Source organism: Pelobates fuscus, chromosome 1, assembly GCF_036172605.1.
Source record: "Pelobates fuscus isolate aPelFus1 chromosome 1, aPelFus1.pri, whole genome shotgun sequence".
Taxonomy (NCBI): Eukaryota; Metazoa; Chordata; class Amphibia; order Anura; family Pelobatidae; genus Pelobates; species Pelobates fuscus.
The window spans coordinates 192,430,389-192,450,478 of NC_086317.1; the positions used below are offsets into that span (position 1 = coordinate 192,430,389).

Sequence of the window (20,090 nt, forward strand, 5' to 3'; positions counted from 1 at the left end):
CGCTCGCACTTACTTAAACAGGTAGGTCGCTAAATGAGGACCACCTGTAGTTGTTCTAATAACTATAGTGCCACTTTAAACTAAAAAAAAACAAAAAAGCATTAATTTTGAATACTCCACTACTGGACAGCAGCTTCCAGTCTTGTCAGAGACATTACAAAAATCATTAGCATCCCTAAATAAAAGGCAAACCTTGTCTTCTACTAGCTTTGTAACTTTCCAAATAAGTCATCAATGCTAACTGTATTTTAATCCATGAAAATCTTTGTAAACAAAAAACAAAAATCTACCCAAAGATTAAGTTTTGTCGAGACTTTCACTTAAACCAGCGTTCCACTACTACAGCTTCATCACGTGACTAAACTAATGCGTGTGGGCACGCGCAATTGTGATTAGGCGTCAGAGGGCTCCGGTGAACTATCGCGGGACTTCTTCCGTGTAGCTACCGGTATTCTCGATATTGAGCGAGGATAGAGTTAAAGACGGCGTGGGGATAGTGCTCCCTGTCCCTGTCGGAAGGCAGGTTGTCACAAACATGTCAGCGAAGCCGACCCCAGGTTTTTACCGACAGGAGTTAAATAAAACTATATGGGAGGTGCCCCAGAGATATCAGAACTTGACTCCCGTAGGTTCCGGGGCCTATGGGTCAGTGTGGTAAGTGATCTATTTACTAGTCAATTTTGCCACAAGTCCACGGAGATTCTTTATGTCCTTGCCCGGTGTATTGATAATGGGTCATCATTTGGCGATGTGCAACGTATCCTGTGCTCGGCAGGAATGGGGACGGTGTAATCATCTGCTTTTGGGTTTGGTTTCGCTATTTTAAATGCGTTTTCGGGCTGGCTTCTGTAAAATTACTCTTGGTAATTTTCCTTTCGGCAATACTACTGTTAAACACCTTTTTTTTTTTTTCTTTTTCACATAACGTTGATATCTTTTAATTGAGACAGTAGTTTACGCCTGGAACTTGAAATTTGGAGTCGTACAGATAACACTTTTGACGAATAGCTCTGATATGTTCTACTTCTGTTATTCATGTTGGTTGTGTTGCCTTCTGTCTATGGTGCTGCCCCCTAGTTTTGTCAGTCTGTGAAACACAGTTTGACATTGATAGGCAGAGAACACTTGGATTAGCTGCACCCCCAAATTGTCTATGCCCCGATGGGACGAACTGGATGTTGATATTGCATTAGTTTCGGTTTTATGTTATTAAAGTATCTGAGGAGAGGGAGCTCTCCAGTCTTGGAGAGCCTTAGTTTGTCAAACTGTTTCAAAATTGTTTGACATAAAACTGAGGGACACGACCCAGATATTTAAGACCACATAACTGCTGCGCTGGACTTTATTGGTGGTTACTTTGGAGGCTTCTTTTAATATCCACAAAGACTATATTTTCAAGGATTTTCTACTGTATGGTGTATTTGGCTAGCAAGCGCTGGTGAGCTGCCACATATTTAACCTTTGCGCTGCTGAGGTTTTTTTTTTTTTTTAAAATTAATTAATTTTTTTTGTAAATCCTTATTTTTTGCAGTGCATAGTCAAGTAACCATCGCATGTGAGGTACCCCAAAGGCAATCCTCCAGCGTGTCATATTTGTGGTGTACATTGGGGCATAAGAGAAACACGCACAATTTTTGGTATTATTAGGTAAAGGTTGATACAATACGTTGCATACAAGCTTGATCAGTTATGTCTTGTAGATTAGGTCAGCAATTTTTTATTTATTTTTTTAAAACAGTGCTACTTAAATGCTATCTTGCTTAACTAGTAGTGCGTTAGGTCATGCTTAACGTGTCCTGTCGATTAGGTCCGCAAAATTTTAATAGCAACTGTGAAACTTCAATGCAAGCGAGCTTAACTGGTAGAGCGTTAGGTCATGAGTACATACTATGCTAGCCTGAGTAAGGTATCATGCTCAAGTAGTATATATGAGGTCATGCTTAAACATTATATTAGGTCATGCTTTAAAGGACCACTATAGTGCCAGGAAAACACTCGTTTTCCTGGCACTATAGTGCCCTGAGGGTGCCCTCACCCTCAGGGACCCCCTCCCGCCGTGCTCTGGTGAGAGGAAAGGGTTAAAACTTACCTTTCTCCAGCGCCGGGCGGGGAGCTCCTCCTCCGATCCTCCTCCTCTCCTCCCATTCGGCTGAATGCGCACGCGCGGCAAGAGCTGCGCGCGCATTCAGCCGGTCTCATACAATGCTTTCCTATGGACGTTTGCGTGCTCTCACTGTGATTTTCACAGTGAAAACTCACGCTAGCGGCTGTCAATGAGACAGCCCCTAGAGGATTTGAGGGCTGGATTAACCCATTTATAAACATAGCAGTTTCTCTGAAACTGCTATGTTTATAAAAAAAAAAAATGGGTTAACCCTAGCTGGACCTGGCACCCAGACCACTTCATTAAGCTGAAGTGGTCTGGGTGCCTAGAGTGTTCCTTTAATATTATATTAGGTCCTGTTTTGTCTGCAGGTGTGTATGTAATACAGGGTATTAACAGCTACCAGGTCTATGGTGCTGCCACAATTCACACATGCTCTAGTAGTTAGTTAATAGCAGAGTTTTTATTTTGGACTGAACCTGCTTTAGTGTGTTGCAGAGCATGGTTAGTCCTTATAGCAGTTCGTGTGGTTTGCTTAATGCAAAGATAATTTGCAAAATGTGCCTCAGTAATTGAAAACTTAAAATTATGACAATAAGCAAAACAGGTGTTCAAAAGGTATTGGCGTGGGAGAGTGATAATGTGTGATACTAGAGGTTAAGTCCTGGACCCCATGCTTCATTCCGCCGATTCCCTATATGGGCTGAGCAAAGTCCCTTTGCGGTAAATTCTATGCTCGCAGTTATTAGCAGGAAACCAGGGTGATAAGCACTGCAGTTGACCACTTGAGCAATCAGCCCACACCACAGGGTGAGATGGCGTTGCAGGGTACGAGAGCCAGTCCGTCAGGCTGTGGGGGTAAGCCTCTTTGCTCCCGCACTCGAGTGAGGGATTGCCTTACATCCCTTATTGCCGTTTCCGACCATCTGGTCGCTTGATCCTCCGTGCCGCGGTACTCCTCCTGCCCCTCCCAAGTAGTGCCGCGTGTCTTTGGCCCGAGACCTTAGCAGGGGCCCTTACCGCATGTTCATTGACCCCATCGTCAGGGTCGTGGGCCCAGGTTTCCACCGGGTCACGGCTATCTCCCTGGGTGTATGGGTGGCGGTGGAGAGCTACCTCCAGGTGAGCTCCCAGCTCGGAAGAAGAGTGCGGTTGGGCGCGTGGGGAGCTCGCAGCACTCTGTGCTTTTGTTTTGGGGCAAGGCTACCTCTCTTATGGTGGCTTATGTGTGTAGGACATTTCCTTCTGCGGTGCCATCTTGGGGCCCTGTGTCGGTGAGGAGTTGTTAGTTTGCGGCTGGGTTGCTCGATTATTTCTTTCCTTAGGTATATGCAAAGTTTGGTCTGCCGTGCCAGGATCTCCAGTTTCACCCAGAAGGCTTCAGTTATAGCGTTTAGCCTGGCTGAGTAGTCCGGCACCCCTGTGTGGCATTCTGCTCACTCGCTCGGCGCGCTCACCTTTGCCATTTTGGGTATGCCATGTGCACGGCTGCCTGTTGCTGCTGCTCTTCACTGACCCCCATCGGTCCATGGGGGGTAGGAGGTAATAGCCCCAAGGTATCCATGCCCAGGACAGTCAGCGTGTGGAGTGGCCGTCTCCCCGCTGCTCGATCTCCGGTAGGCCTCGGGATATATTGTCGGGTCCCGGGGGTTGCATGCTTGATTTTAGTATCGGGTGATTCCTCCGGGTGTCCCCGTCATGATGGATCTTCTCCAGTGAGCGACTGCGCTGGGTTTTGGGGGGATTACCCCCTAAAAGTGCAAGAATGAGCAGGAGCTGAAGTTCAGCACAACCTCGCAGTCTGGATGCTTGGCTCCGCCTTTTTTTTTTTTAAATATTTGCCCACTGGCTGCGAATGCGAAGTTAATGATATTTTGTGGTTTCTATGCTTTAGATTTTTTTTTTTTTTTTTCGGAAAAACTGTGATTTCTCCACAAGATCCAATGTTAAAGAATCAGTCAGACCTTTCCAAATTCTGACCGCATATGTCGTTCGTAAATGTGAGAATTGCAAATGTGGACAAAATTTGGAAAAAGCACTGCAACAACTCTGCCCTGTTTAGAGGTAATGGCTGATGACATCACAGTTCAGGGCAGGAAGTGAAGCAGGAGCTAACAGTTGGATTCTATCTCAGTCCGACTGAAGGTGTATGAGTATGGCATATCTAGTCGAATGTGAAAATAGGGGCCAGATTTTCAGGTATTTTTACATACGTGTCATTAAAAAAAATGGTGACCATTGTCCTTTAAATTTTCCTCTCTTTATGTTCCCCCTTGTATCTTTAAGGGTTACTCCAAGCACCATGACAACTTAACTGATTTGTAGTGTTAAGTGCGTGGAATCTGTATGAGCAGCATTTCTATTTAGAGAATTTAACTCCTTTGTTGCTGGAGGTGTAACTCCACCTCCAACAGTGTCATTAACCAGCCATGTACCAGAGTTCTGAGCTGGCTGCTATCAATGCTGGTGACAGGTGTTCGGTGATGGCTCGGCTTTCCCCTCTGTGTTGCCCATGTGATCCCCAACTGCTAGGGGAGTGACATCAGCTGAAGAAAATTAGTCAATTGCTGGGCCTATGTCTCATTTTAGCACAGGGGTTCTCAACCTTGTCCTCAAGGACCCCCTACCAGTCCAGGATTTAGGGATTACCTGGGTGTGTCTAATGTGTTTAGAAAAAGAAAAAAAAAACACCTTTAGAGTCTAAGATGTTTATTTTCCCTTTTTCTAAACACCTTAGACACACCCAGGTAATCCCCAAATCCTGGACTGGTAGGGGGTCCTGAGGACTGGGTTGAGAACACCTGTTTTAGCAGCTCATGACTGCAAATAACCCCTTTTAAAGGCTATATCTAATCTTCAATATAAGAAGCTCATCAATTCAAATTATGAACAAGGGCATGCTATTTGCTGTGAAAGGGGAATACTTGGCGTAAAATTATCGGGCTACCCAGTCATGTGTGTCATGGGTAGCCTTAGCAGCATTATGCCCTTCTACTGTGGGTCCTGGAGAATCAGGCAAAAATATTTTGCCGCATTCAACTGTGTCAAACTTTGAGGCATGGTTTTTATTTTTTACACTCCCTAATTTCCCACAAATTACCACCCACACCAGTTTATAAAATAGTCACAGTTAGCAGTCAGAATTTAAAAGCCTCCTTGGCCTGAACTTTCTTAGCATCTTTAACTTTTAAACAGCAAAACTTTAACAACAAAAAATAATATAAACTTAATTTAGATACCGCCATTTAATGACTAAAATTATACCCCAAACCTGGTCTTCTTACATGCTGTTTGTATTCTATACTTTGAAGCAATTTACTCAGAGGCTGGGCTGAGGGGGGCGGTCAGGCCAATAAAAACTGGATTCATCTGGTAACATGATCTTCACTTTTTCTCTGTGGCTTCTTTTGTTGGGGGTAGGTTGGTGGAAAACTGAAGCAGAATTAACCTGCCTCAATTCTTCCACTGATGGTCCCCCCTGTGACACTCGGTAAACAGCCCTAAAATCGTCTGAAATGTCAAACATGCACATTTACCTTTTCATAGGAGTAGAAAGGTATTGTGGGTTACCATCTGCATGAAATAAATGCGTACTTATTTTATACCTTGCTCTGGTCTTACAGATGATTAGGTATTGGAGGTTCATTGTGGATAGGATGAACATGTCTTTTTTTTTTGTCCTTGTACTTAAGTTCCAGAAGTTTTTCCTGGTAGAGAGCAGGTGTCTGAGAGCAGAACTCTGCTATTGTGAATAGAGTATCTGTAGTGGTACTTACCCTTTCCAGGGGCCAGCCGGGGTCCTCTGTTCGAGCCGCGCGGCTCATCCGAAGGCAGGAACAGGAAGGCGGGCAGTGACAGCGAGAAGCGGTCAAGTGTCCCGCCTGACTCTAAGAGCGCGCCGCGGGTCTCGGGCGCGCTCTTAAAGGGACAGTGGGAGCCTAAATAGGAAAAGGCCTCCCATTGGTCCCTGTCATGCCACACTCCCCATACACTTACATTTTGGGGGCGTGGAGATGACAGGGACCAATCAAAATAGATGTTTAGTTATTTATACTCACCTTTTTCCCTTGGTTCCTTGCCCTGTCGTGGTTTCTGTTTCAGTTCCCTTTAGCGCTTGTTGTGTTCCTTCGTACTTGACCTTGGCTTTGTTTCTGACTACGTTATCTCTTTATCCTTATCTGTTCTGTTTGCCGGCGTGCTGTTTACTGTGTACCAGACCCCAGCTAGTCCTAGTTTACGCTGTCTCTTTGTGCCCTTGACCTCGGATCGTTTTTGACTCTGTACTTCTCCTATATACGTCGAGTCCGGCCACTCTATAAGGTCCGGTAGACGTATCTCCCCTCTGTGTTGTCTTCTGTTTAGCTGAATCCTGCGTGTTGGGGTATATTCTTGTTACATTACGACAGGTCCATGGACCCCGCAGATTTAGCTCAGCAAATGGCATCCCATGAGGCTAGGTTTGTAGAGCAGGATCACCGTATGGATCAGATAGCCCAGGCTCTCCAGACGCTCTTATCTAGAACTATTCCAGCAACCACACCTAACCCTTCTACACCTCTTCTTCCTAGGTATGGAGGGGACTCTAAGACATGCACAGGTTTCATTAATCAAATAGAATTCAATTTTGAGATGTATCCATGTTCATTTCCCACAGAAAGGTCTATGGTGGGGTTCTTTATGCCCCAACTTACCGATAAAGCACTTGAGTGGGCAAACCCTATTTGGGAGGCTAATGGACCTATGGTGCATGATTTCAACAGTTTTCTTACGGCTTTTCGTAGAACTTTTGACACAACGAGGGGGCGTGGCCTGGGCTCGGAACGAGATGGCAGCACAGTGAGTGAGCTCCGACCCGCCGGCGTAAAACACAGCCTTTAATCCGACCCCATCAGCATACATGGGACTCCGACGAACCGACACCCCCCAGACCCCGAGGGGCTCCCAATCCGGGCACACTCACGGCCCGATGGATTTCTCCAAAACTCGGCCGACATGTGCGAGGAGGCGAGCGGATCCAAGATGGCGCCGACGGAGCCGTCCTCCAGGGAACCTCGTGGCACTACTACACTGGAGCAGATCGGAGAGGAAATCAGATCTATGGCTGCTGCTATGGTCACGAAGGCTGACCTCCTAGTGCACACCACGTCCATCCAGGATGCACTACGGGCTGAAATAGCAGGTGTCCGGGCAGAGGTAAATGCACACGCGGGCCAAATACAACACCTAGAGCAATCCCGAGACACACAAGCCACGAGACTGCAGGCGACTGATATGGCCCTAGCACGCCAAGGGGAGCTATTGTTACACATGAGGAGGACAATGGAGGACTTAGACAATAGAGGGAGGAGATGTAACATTAGGGTCCGCGGGGTCCCTGAACCTGAAGGTGAGGAAAACCCTGAAACTACCCTTAACGACCTCTTTCATATGATCCTGGGAGAGGGCGCTCCGCTCACATTCAGATACGAACGAGCACACAGAGCACTACGTCCCAAGTTAGCGGACGGCACCCCAAGAGACATTATATGCTGCCTCAGCTCCTTCCGGGACAAAGATACTATCATGCAGGCGGCCAGGGGCTACAGGGGCGCGCAAGTTTCCCTCTTTAATGACCTCTCGCCCATCACTTTAGAGGCCAGACGAGCACTGAAGCCTATCACAGCAGCCCTACAGGAACGCAACATCCAATACAAGTGGGGCTACCCCTTTGCCCTACTGGCCCGACACCGGAATGGCTGGGCCTCAATCCGTTGGCCCGAAGAGATCCCGAGATTCCTGGAGGAAATGAACTTGCCGCATATCCCTACTCCTGACTGGGTCCTGGGCCCGCTAGGAGGGAGGCCTCCACAACACAGGGCGCATAGGAGGCGAGACAGGGAACCACCGCAAGGCCCAGCACAACGCAGGCGCAACAACCCGGAGGCGCCGGAGTAAGGAGTATACCCACTACCCCATGGATATGTCCCCCTGATTCTCACTCCTGCCTGGGGACCCTCCGCGCTCCTTAACCTTCACGACACCTGCTTAGACCGCTTGCACCTTTCTACTGCTGAACCTGGGGACTTATCTGACCTGGCAACAATGAGGTACCAATTGGGTTATCTCTTCTATTTGTGATCCGGGACCTGTACACCCGTTTACCTAACGTTAAGTATCAGTAAAGAACTTGGGAGGGGGGATAACGGGGGGCACACACTATCCGACACGGACAACACCCTGCGGGTTCATTTGTTCACTACGATACAGCGAGATACTTGAACTGGTATAATGGGGAAAACACTTACCCTGGGGTATGTCAATACCCGCACGCTGCAACCCACCTTTTTGTTTGGGACACATACGCTCTCCCTGACTGTAGCCCTGGACTCTCCACTCCACAACATCACCTATTCAGATGCCCAACGTGGACATACGGTACGGGGCAATGCCCCTCCATACAGGACACTGGATATACTCGGTCATGTTTACGTACTTATTTGATATCCCACCTATATAGCCACAGGGCCCGCATGACACTCAGGGACCAGATTACACCCGTAGCCCTACACATTGCCCCTCCATACGTTACAACAGGCACTCAACGGATAGGTCGCAATACTCCACCACACGTTATTCTCGCTTCACCACATAGGGGCGGGGGGGGATGGTACACATCATACCCCACGCTGGCTAGTGGACAACCAATTTACCACACACAGGGATGGGAGGGTCACGCTCTGCCACCTCCACTGACATAGGTATGAGTGCATGTCGTGGATACCCATACAGGTAACTGAGGCTGAGACGTAGAAAGGATACACTCGAGCCATACTTCGGGGACACATGCTGCCTCCCAGCAACCTAGAAAGGGTTAGTTGAGAAACATGTTGATGTTGTTATATCTGTTATCGCTACATCTATGTGTACACCATTGCAATAATCACAGTGTCCCCTGCATATATGTCTACTGAATGTGTTGCAAATGCTTAACCATTGTTTTGTTTTCTTTTGCTCAGTTGCCGTGGGAGCTACCCCCGGGTTGGGAGGGGCGGGGGGCTGGGCCCCATCTAGGGCTGGTTGGATGGGCTCTGACCATGGTTCCTTGGGTTGTCTGGTTGCCCTATTTATGCTTAGCTATATTGCCATGTATGGCATTTCATGTATAGTTTCCGGATCACGCCCTACCATTTCCACTGACGTAGACAGGAATGCATGTACTAGATAGCTGTATAGAATAATATAGCCAGGGAGTAGAAGAGACACGCCCTAGCCATGCCTTAGAGGCTCGTACCACCCCCCAGTAACCTAGAAAGGATTAGCTAGGAATTCTGTTGATATCGATCTATGTGTTCTCGCCACAGCTATGTGTATTCAATTGTACCGATCGCATTATCCCCTGCATATATGTATGATATGTGTGCTGCAAATGCCTAACCATTATTTCCTTTTGTTTAGCTGCCGTGAGGGCTCTTCCCGGGTTGGGGGAGGCGGGGGGACGGGATCCCTTCCTTTCTTGGGTTATTCTGTTGCCCTACTTATGTGTATTTATGTTTCCATGTTTGACGTTCCATGTATAGATTAAGGCACCAGGCTGTGTGGCCGGCGGAGAAGAGTTATTTGAAATAACACAGTTACCACACTTTTGCTTCTGGTCCATTACGGGCCGAGGTAGGACCACTGACCCCCACTACGTGCCGTGCATAGTTCTGGACGAGGGAGCCTCCCGCTGACTCACCCCCTGGTCTGGTACCTGGGTGATCCCGGGCATCTCCTCTCGTCGCACGGCTACTACCTCCTCTTCTCGGAGGAGGACTGAGGTGAACACCTCTCTTACCCCACCTCTCGGGGTCACCTCTACTTGGGGACTCACTTAACTCCCCATTTTTTTTAACATACTCACCCTATACTCTCTATACCCTGTACTCCTACTTTGGCGTCCCTGTGTCGCCTTCTCCTTGGCTCTAGGGGCGCACCCCTCGCACTGGGCGGCTCGCCATACTCGTTATTTTACCCAACCTGACCTCACTAGACACCGACGACGTACATCGCCCCACATCCCTGCACGCATACCGACTCAGAGCAACATCCCCCACGGAACGAGTTCCCTGCATAACCGAGACTTACGCACCGTTTAGCCTACTGCCCCCCTTAATTACACAATAACCTGACCACCAGGGACCAGCTAGATAGTGTACGGAGACCACTGGTTAACTGGTATGGGAACTAGGGCAGAAACCTCCGCGTGCCTTGGCCCAAACAACGACAGGTCACGGGCGTACCTCAGTGCTCCGCTTCGCGTGGTGACCCTCAACTGTCGAGGCCTTAACGTACCTGAACGCCGCACTCACCTACTTCGAGAATTGAGGAAACAACGGATCTCCATAGCAATGCTCCAGGAAACCCACTTCCTCGAAGGATCTGCACCTAAACTTCGAAATCGGCAATACCCCGACAATTTCTTCAACAACCATCCCACGGCCCGTAAAGAGGGAGTTGCCATTATCCTCGCAGCCGACCTGGACTTCCAAGAACTGGACAAAGTAACCGACAAACTGGGGAGGTTTCTCTTCCTAAAAGGCACGATAGCAGACAGAATTTACACTCTGGCTTCTATATACGTGCCCAACAAGAATCAGGCGCGTTTTCTACGCAGAACAATGAGCAAACTGAGCGAATTCTCGGAAGGCACGCTGGTTGTGGGGGGCGATCTTAACACCCCACTGGACCCTCAGCTGGACACGTCGACGGGACATAGCTCCTTACCGATATCTAGCATTCGTGCGATACATAAGTCAATGAGTGATTTGGGACTGGTGGACTGTTGGAGGGCACTCAACCCAGATGTCAAGGACTACACCCACTACTCTGCGCTCCACAGTCGCTATGCGCGGATAGATTACATCCTGCTTCAGCAGGAAGGATTGCCACGACTGAGGTCGGCCAAGATCGGCCCCGCCACATGGTCAGACCATGGCCCGGTTACGGTGGAGCTGGACTCCCCGCTATTCAAACCGGCACAGTGGACCTGGCGTCTGAATGAAACCTTACTCCAAGACCCTGCGGTGGAAATTGAGATCAAACAAGCCCTTGACCTTTACTTCCAGGAAAACGACGTGACAGATACCTCTCCAATCACACTTTGGGAGGCACACAAGAGTACCATACGGGGCATCCTTATAAAAATAGCCTCCCGTCGACGCAAGGCGACCATGCAGGAAATGACGAATGTATATAAAACCATCTCGAGGCTGGAACTTCAACATAAGCAAACCCCACTAGCCTCGATTCAACAGGACCTGATGGAAGCCCGACGCCGCCTGAAGGAACTCCTTACGAAACGATACCACCGCTCGCTACAACATTCCAAGAACTTCTTCTATATTCACGCCAACAAAGGCGGCAAATACCTCGCCCGCATCCTGAAAGGAGACACCCCTCGCACACAGATACATAAAATCCGCTTACAGTCCGGAAAACTGTCCCAATTCCCCGAAGACATAGCCAACGAATTCCGACGTTACTATGGCGCCCTCTACAATATCCCGGGCCCTGACAACACAACACTGGGACGCCAACCCACCACGCTCATTCAAGACTACCTACACGACAACGTAGACAGACGAGTGTCTCCAGAAGCGGCGGATATGCTGGACGAACCAATTAGCACCGAAGAAATGGCCGCAGCCCTGAAGTCCGCCAAAACAGGCAAAGCACCGGGCCCCGACGGATTCTCTGTGGGGTATTATAAGCTCTTCTCCTCAATCCTCCTGCCTCGGCTGACTACTGCTGTTAACACCGTTACGGATGGGAGACGCTTTGGAGCGGAATCTCTGGCTGCTACTATCACGGTCCTCCTCAAACCGGGAAAAGACCCAGAGCAATGTGGCAGCTATCGACCCATATCCCTGCTGAATGTGGATACAAAACTGCTTACAAAGATCCTAGCCACTAGACTGCAACGGGTACTACCGAGCCTGATCCACGCAGACCAGACGGGATTTATACCGGGGAGGGAGGCACGAGATAGTACGCTGCGCCTATTCTCCGTCCAGCACGGGAGACGCGGGATAAAATCCTACTTCTTTCCACGGACGCCGAAAAGGCTTTCGACCGTGTCAACTGGTCGTACATGATGGAAACCCTGCGGGTCATGGGATTGGGACATAATATGTTGGCGTGGATCACAGCCATATACGATAAACCACATGCTGCCGTCCGAGTGAACGGGGCCCTAACTTCCAGCTTCGAAATTCGGAACGGGACTAGACAGGGATGCCCTCTGTCGCCGCTTTTATTTGCAATGACCCTGGAACCACTGCTTCACGCGATCCGCCACCACCCGGACATCTCGGGATACACCTGGATGGGGACGGAACATAAGGTGGCCGCATATGCGGATGACCTCCTTTTTTTTATCTCCCATCCACGAGTCACGTTGCCCTGCTTACTCCTAGAGTTCGAAAAATTCGGGAAGATTTCGGGTTTCAAACTTAACCTTTCCAAATGCGAAGTGCTCAATCTCACTTTTCGACCGGAAGAATACGAGGAACTGGGAACTATCTTCCCATTTCGTTGGTGCACGGAGAAGATGAAATATCTTGGCATATGGATCACCACGAACCCCCAGGAGCTTTATCGTCACAATTTTGCCACTATCCTGCGACGGGTTATCTCAGATTTGGATAAATGGGCGTACCCACACATCACTTGGCACGGAAGAGTCGCAGTGCTAAAGATGAATGTGCTCCCGAGACTTCTCTACCTGTTCCAGACAATACCCCTGACGCCACCGAATAATTTCTTTTCCACCTTAAAATCCACAATTATCCGGTACGTCTGGAGAGGGGAGAGATCTAGAATACGCTGCGACATCCTCTGCCTACCTAGACTTAGAGGTGGCCTGGCACTCCCGGACTTCAAACGCTATCATCAAGCCGCCACTCTGCAACGGATTCTGGAGTGGCATGTAGCTGACTCCCCGAAGCAATGGGTTACCCTGAACAATGGGGAATCACCTGCCGCACTTAAAGCAGCAGTATGGCAAGGGGGAACAAGTTGTCGCACGGGAGAAGGAATAGAGACTCCGACGACACAAACTTTGAAGGCGTGGGACTCGCTGGGCAAAAATACGCACGTATCCCCGATCCCTAGTCCCCTTCTCCCAATAGTTCCCAACTCAAACCTTGCTGGTGGCATCCCAGCCAAGGCCTGGATATTCCTGGAAGAACAAGACTACATCCCGATTAGAACGGTCCTCCATGGGGGCACTGTTCGGCCCCTCCGCGCATTACTGGCCGATAGACCTAATTCGCCTATGGTATCTCTCCGCTATTTACAACTGACACACTATTATGGGTCCCTCCCGCATAAAGAACGCCTCCACAGAGATCTTACGTGGTTTGAAGACCTGTGTCACCGGGGAGACACGCTTGGCAAGGCAGTATCACTACTTTATCAATACCTGCTGGTAGGAAGCATCACGTCCAATAACACGTTCAAGAGACTATGGGAACAACAACTGGAGAGCCCAATCTCGCAACCACAGTGGGACACGGCACTCCTCTGGCAATACAAGAGCTCTTCCAGCTCCCATTATCAGGAAGTCAACTATAAGTTAATATCCATGTGGTACAGAACACCAGTAGCATTACACAGGATATTCCCGACGACACCCCCCACATGCTGGAGATGTCAAGAGGAGAGGGGCACGATCGTGCACATCTGGTGGGACTGTCAACTCATCACCCCATACTGGACCAGTATCAAATCTGAAATCAAAACGATGCTGGGAGACGACACGGAATGGTCCAGTGAACTGGCCCTCCTACATATCACCACTCGGTCTATTTCTGGCTATAAGAAGTCCATCCTACGCCACCTGCTGAACGCAGCTAAAGCCCTCATACCTGCGTACTGGAAGCGGACCGAGGTCCCCACGGTTGAGGAATGGTTACACAGGGTCGGAGACATACAATTGGCGGAAGCACTACTGGCGTCCCTTGCGGGTAGGGGAACCAGGCACGTGGAACGGTGGCAGCCGTGGTTCGCATACCAAGCTACTAGGCGATAGACCTCCTGTAAAAGGGGAAAGACTGCGACCCAAACGACAATTAACACTCCACGCCACTGACTATATGGGTGACAGGACATCCACAGCAATAAGGGCACCGCCCAGGACTGGCAGAATCGACACGGTCCCGACGACCTGATCCACACGCACACATCCCACGGGGCTCAAAACACGATACCCATTTAAAAGTCCCTCACTTTCACCGAATCTGTGGCGCCGGCATGGGCGCGGGTTGCGCTCCATGGAGCTGGGGGGAGGGCCCACTGCGATGGCCACCCTAATTCATCCTATCTCTACCTTTCTATTTTCCTATCTCACGATACATAATCGCACTGAAATAATTGACAACAAAGTAATGTAACGGGAACACTGGATAGCAACATCACTCCGGACACCTTGAGCCGAGAGACTCAGGTACTCGCTCAAGGGATGACCGGCTATACTGTCCCGACCAAGAACGTAGACATACACACTCATCTACCCACTTAATACTCCCTCTGACACATATGCAACGCCTCATCATTATCTCCAAACTGCCGCCCAGCCTGGTTCTGGCACGATGCACAGTGTTGTTTTGTAGTCAACAATGTATATGTAGGTCCAGGTGCTTGACACCCCTCGATCAGCATATTCAGAAACCTAATCAAACCCTACTATGCTTTTGCCTAAAGTTATATGTAAACTTGAAAAGATGTACTGTAATTCAACTCTTATAAATGCGATATTACTCTTGATACAACCAATCTTGAACTACACCTAATCGGCTACACCGAGGTGTAATTGTATTTTATGTTGGCCTGCGAGCCGATCCTTTCTGTAATCTCTCTCTTTCCCTATCATAAATAAACAGATTTAAAAAAAAAAACTTTTGACACAACGAAAAGGTCCAAAAATGCCGCAAGAGCATTAATGAGAATTAAACAGGGTTCTAGGTCTGTGGCTGATTACGCTATTCAGTTTCGTACCCTTGCTTCACAGGTAGATTGGACCAATAATGGGTTAACTACTGCGTTCATGGAAGGTTTATTTGACACTATATTGGATGAGGTAGCAGCTAAGGAGCTTCCTATTGCATTAGAGGACCTTATTGACTACCTCATTGATATAGATAATAGGATTCGTGACAGGCTCTATACTAAGAACAGGAATAGACGTTTTGTTACACCTATTAACCCCAGAGTTGATAAACCTGAGAGTGTTAAAGTATCTGAGGAGGAACCCATGCATTTAGGGGTTGCCAAACTCTCTGATACTGAAAAGTTACATAGGAGAAGGGACGGACTCTGCCTATACTGTGGTAGGAGAGACCATATGGTAAAGGAATGTCCTTTGCTTCCGGAAAACTCTCGCACCTAAGACCTTATAGGGGACTGGCCTTGAGTGTGATATCTAAGTCTCCTAAATTGCCTTCTAACCGTTTGCTTCTCCCTGTTTCTTTACATTTGGGAGAGAGTTGTATAGCTGAGCACATATACGCTCTGGTTGACTCCGGGGCAGCTGAAAATTTCATACACTCTGGTTTTGTTAAGAAAAACAACATTCCCATCAGAGAGAAGGAGATACCCTTGGCCGTTGAGGCCATAGATGGTAGACCATTAAAGGACCACTCTAGTGCCAGGAAAGCATACTCGTTTTCCTGGCACTAGAGTGCCCTGAGGGTGCCCCCACCCTCAGGGACCCCCTCCCGCCCGGCTCTGGAAAGGGGTAAAAACTTACCTTTTTCCAGCGCTGGGCGGGGAGCTCTCCTCCTCCTCTCCGCCTCCGTTCCTCCCCGTCGGCTGAATGCGCACGCGCGGCAAGAGCTGCGCGCGCATTCAGCCGGTCACATAGGAAAGCATTCATAATGCTTTCCTATGGACGCTTGCGTGCTCTCACTGTGATTTTCACAGTGAGAATCACGCAAGCGCCTCTAGCGGCTGTCAGTGAGACAGCCACTAGAGGAAATAGGGGAAGGCTTAACTAATTGATAAACATAGCAGTTTCTCTGAAACTGCTATGTTTATAAAACAATTAGTTAACCCTAGCTGGACCTGGCACCCAGACCACTTCATTAAGCTGAAGTGGTCTGGGTGCCTAGAGTGGTCCTTTAAGTTCTCCAGTTGCTACTCATGAAACAGTACCGTTACACATGTATACAGGGGTTTTACACTTTGAAACCATTTGGTTCCAGGTCATCACCTCTCCCTCTTCACACCTAGTGTTAGGGTACCCATGGTTACGTGCTCACAATCCCATTTTCGACTGGGAGTCAGGGCAAATAAAATCATGGAGCGAAGCCTGCCACGAATCTTGTACTATTGAAGTCACCCCTGTGAATTCTATTAATGTTCCTACTACTCCTCCTTTGTCTACGGTTATACCCCCTCAGTACTTATTTCTCAAGACTGTCTTCGATAAAAGGGAGGCTGACAAATTACTGCCTCACAGACCCTACGATTGTGCTATCGATTTATTGCCTGGCACTATACCTCCAAAGGGCAGGGTGTACCCTTTATCTGTTCAAGAAAACCGTGTCATGGAGTATATTAAGGGATCACTAGAAAAGGGGTTTATTAGGAGATCCTCTTCTCCGGCTGGAGCAGGGCTCTTTTTTGTATCGAAGAAAAAAGGTGATTTAAGACCGTGTATCGATTATAGAGGTCTAAATAAAATCACTATCAAAAATGCATACCCTATACCTTTAATCACAGAATTGTTTGACAGGCTGAAACATGCTACTGTATTCACTAAATTGGACCTTAGAGGTGCATACAATTTAATACGTATTAAGAAAGACCATGAATGGAAGACAGCATTCAACACTAAATCTGGCCATTATGAGTATACTGTTATGCCATTTGGTCTATGTAATGCCCCAGCAGTATTTCAAGAATTTATTAATGACGTCTTAAGAGTCTTTATTCACACATTTGTAATTGTGTACTTGGATGACATATTAATATATTCTACAGATTTACACACTCATCACAGACATGTTACAACAGTTCTGAAGACCCTTCTTGCTAATGGTCTTTATTGTAAACTGGAAAAATGTCTATTTGACCAATCCAAAGTCCAGTTTTTGGGGTACTTGATTTCCGCCAAAGGTTTTCGTATGGATCCCCAGAAGCTTTCTGCTGTCATAGAATGGCTTTTACCACAAGGTTTGAAAGCCATTCAGCGTTTTCTTGGTTTCTCTAATTTATTATAGACATTTTATTAAAGGTTTTTCCTCTATTGTAGCGCCTATCACCCATATGACAAAAAAGGATGGCAATGCTCGTGTCTGGTCTCTCGAGGCACTTCAGGCTTTTGAATTTCTTAAGACTACGTTCGCCTCTGCCCCTATTTTACAGCATCCTGTGCCCTCATTGCCCTATATTCTTGAAGTTGATGCTTCCGATATCGGGGTAGGGTGCTGTCTTATCCCAAAGAGAGTCGCCTGAAAAACCATTGCATCCTTGTGGCTTCTTTTCCAAACAGATGTCCAAAGCAGAGAAGAATTATGATGTGGGTAATCACGAACTCCTTGCTATTATTTTAGCACTTAAAGAATGGAGACATTTGTTAGAAGGAACTAAGGATCCTATCCTCATATTTACGGATCACAAGAACCTATCCTACCTTAGTGCGGCTAAAAGATTGTCTTCTAGGCAGGCTAGGTGGTCACTATTTTTGTCTCATTTCAATTATATTATCACCTATAGGCCAGGTGATCGCAATACTAAAGCAGACGCTCTGTCCAGACAGTTCGAAACTGCTGACAAACAGGAGATTGATGTTACTCCCGTCATTCCCCCAGACAGGATAATAGCTACTACTATTTTGTCTATTTCCTCGTCCCTCTTGCAGGCCATACAAGCGAAACAAAGCATGTCTCCTAGCGAGAGGCCTAGTGATAAACTATTCGTTGATGTTCCCGGGAGACGGGATATTCTGTCGTTGTATCATGACACTAAGACTGCTGGACATCCGGGTATTTCCAAAACTATGTCAGCTGTTTCTCGGTATTTCTGGTGGGATTCTTTACGCAGGGATGTCACAGACTATATAGTTGCTTGTACTACTTGTGCCTGTATGAAATCTTCTTGCAGAGTTCCTTGTGGGCTGTTGCATCCGTTACCCGTTCCTGAAAGACCTTGGTCTAACCTGTCCATGGATTTTATTGTTGAACTACCCACTTCGAATAGTAACACAGTTATCCTAATGATAGTAGATCGGTTTTCCAAGATGGCCCATTTTGTGTCTCTTCACAAGCTGCCCACGTCTAGGGAACTGGCACTTATATTTGCTAGAGAGGTGTTTAGGTTGCATGGCATTCCCGTATCTATTGTGTCCGATAGGGGTAGCCAATTTATTTCCAGGTTCTGGAAAGCCTTTTGTTCGGAAATGGGTATTACTCTCTCATTTTCTTCCGCATACCACCCCCAGTCTAATGGAGCTGCTGAACGTGCCAATCAATCTCTGGAGCAGTACCTTCGTTGTTTCGTATCCCACCATCATGACAATTGGTCTGACCTTCTTCCTTGGGCTGAGTTTGCTCGGAATAACGCTACTCATGATTCTTCCGGCAAAAGTCCTTTTTACATTGTCTATGGCCAGCATCCCGTTGTTCTTCCGGCTGCTTTCTCCTCACAGGGCATGCCAGTTCTGGATGAGCATTTGGCTGGTTTACGTAATACATGGGAGCAGGTTCAGCGTTCTTTGGTGGATTCCATTGCTCGCCAGAAGGTGCAGGCTGTCCAGCATCACAGGGCGGCTCCTTCTTATGTCGTGGGGGACAGGGATTTGCTTACCACGCGGAATATTCGCCTCCGGGTGCCTTCTATGAAATTGGCTCCCCACTTTATTGGTCCTTATCGTATTTTGCATAAGGCTAATCCTGTTTCGTATGCCTTAGGTCTTCCTAAGAATCTGCATATTCCTAATGTCTTTCACACCTACGTACGTACGCAAACGCTATACCCGGAATACTCCTCCTCCCCCTCCTGTCTCTGTGGAGGGTCATGAGGAGTTTGAGGTTTCTGCTGTTCTTGACTCTCGTTTTCTTAGAGGTCGACTTCAGTACCTGGTGCATTGGAAGGGCTATAGGCCTGAGGAATACAGTTGGATTTCCGCTGACGCTGTTCACGCACCTTGCCTTGTGCGTTCTTTCAATTCTCGTTTTCCTGCCAGGCCTGGCCCTCCCCGCCCGGAGGGCGTGTCCTCAGGGGGGGTACTGTAGCGGTACTTACCCTTTCCAGGGGCTGGCCGGGGTCCTCTGTTCGAGCCGCGCGCGGCTCATCCGAAGGCAGGAACAGGAAGGCGGGCAGTGACCGCCAGAAGCGGCCACGTGTCCCGCCTGACTCTAAGAGCGCGCCGCGGGTCTCGGGCGCGCTCTTAAAGGGACAGTGGGAGCCTAAATAGGAAAAGGCCTCCCATTGGTCCCTGTCATGCCACACTCCCCATACACTTACCTTTTGAGGGCGTGGAGATGACAGGGACCAATCAAAATAGATGTTTAGTTATTTATACTCACCTTTTTCCCTTGGTTCCTTGCCCTGTCGTGGTTTCTGTTTCAGTTCCCTTTAGCGCTTGTTGTGTTCCTTCGTACTTGACCTTGAATTTGTTTCTGACTACGTTATCTCTTTATCCTTATCTGTTCTGTTTGCCGGCTTGCTGTTTACTGTGTACCAGACCCCGGCTAGTCCTAGTTTATGCTGTCTCTTTGTGCCCTTGACCTCGGATCGCTCTTGACTCTGTACTTCTCCTATATACGTCGAGTCCGGCCACTCTAAGGTCCGGTAGACATATATCTCCCCTCTGTGTTGTCTTCTTTATTTTTTTTTTTTTTTAAATCTTTTATTAGTTTTTGTTTTAGTTCAGGAGAGAACAATGCATACGTTTATGAGAACGGTGAAATCCCATTTCCAAATAAACACAGTATACAAGTGATTCATTTATTCTGTACATTCGTAT

General features: G+C 48.0%; 1 protein-coding gene across 2 annotated transcripts in view; it reads left to right on the top strand.

The window, feature by feature from the left end:
- The first annotated feature begins 401 nt into the window (after positions 1–401).
- The window catches only part of LOC134609810 (mitogen-activated protein kinase 14), a 406,182-nt gene continuing 386,493 nt past the window's right edge, over positions 402–20,090 (top strand). For both annotated transcript variants that reach the window (XM_063453192.1, XM_063453193.1), the window contains exon 1: positions 402–654. In XM_063453192.1, the coding sequence (XP_063309262.1) occupies positions 536–654 (119 nt within the window). In that variant the 5' untranslated portion in view covers positions 402–535. The remainder of the gene's footprint in view (positions 655–20,090) is intronic.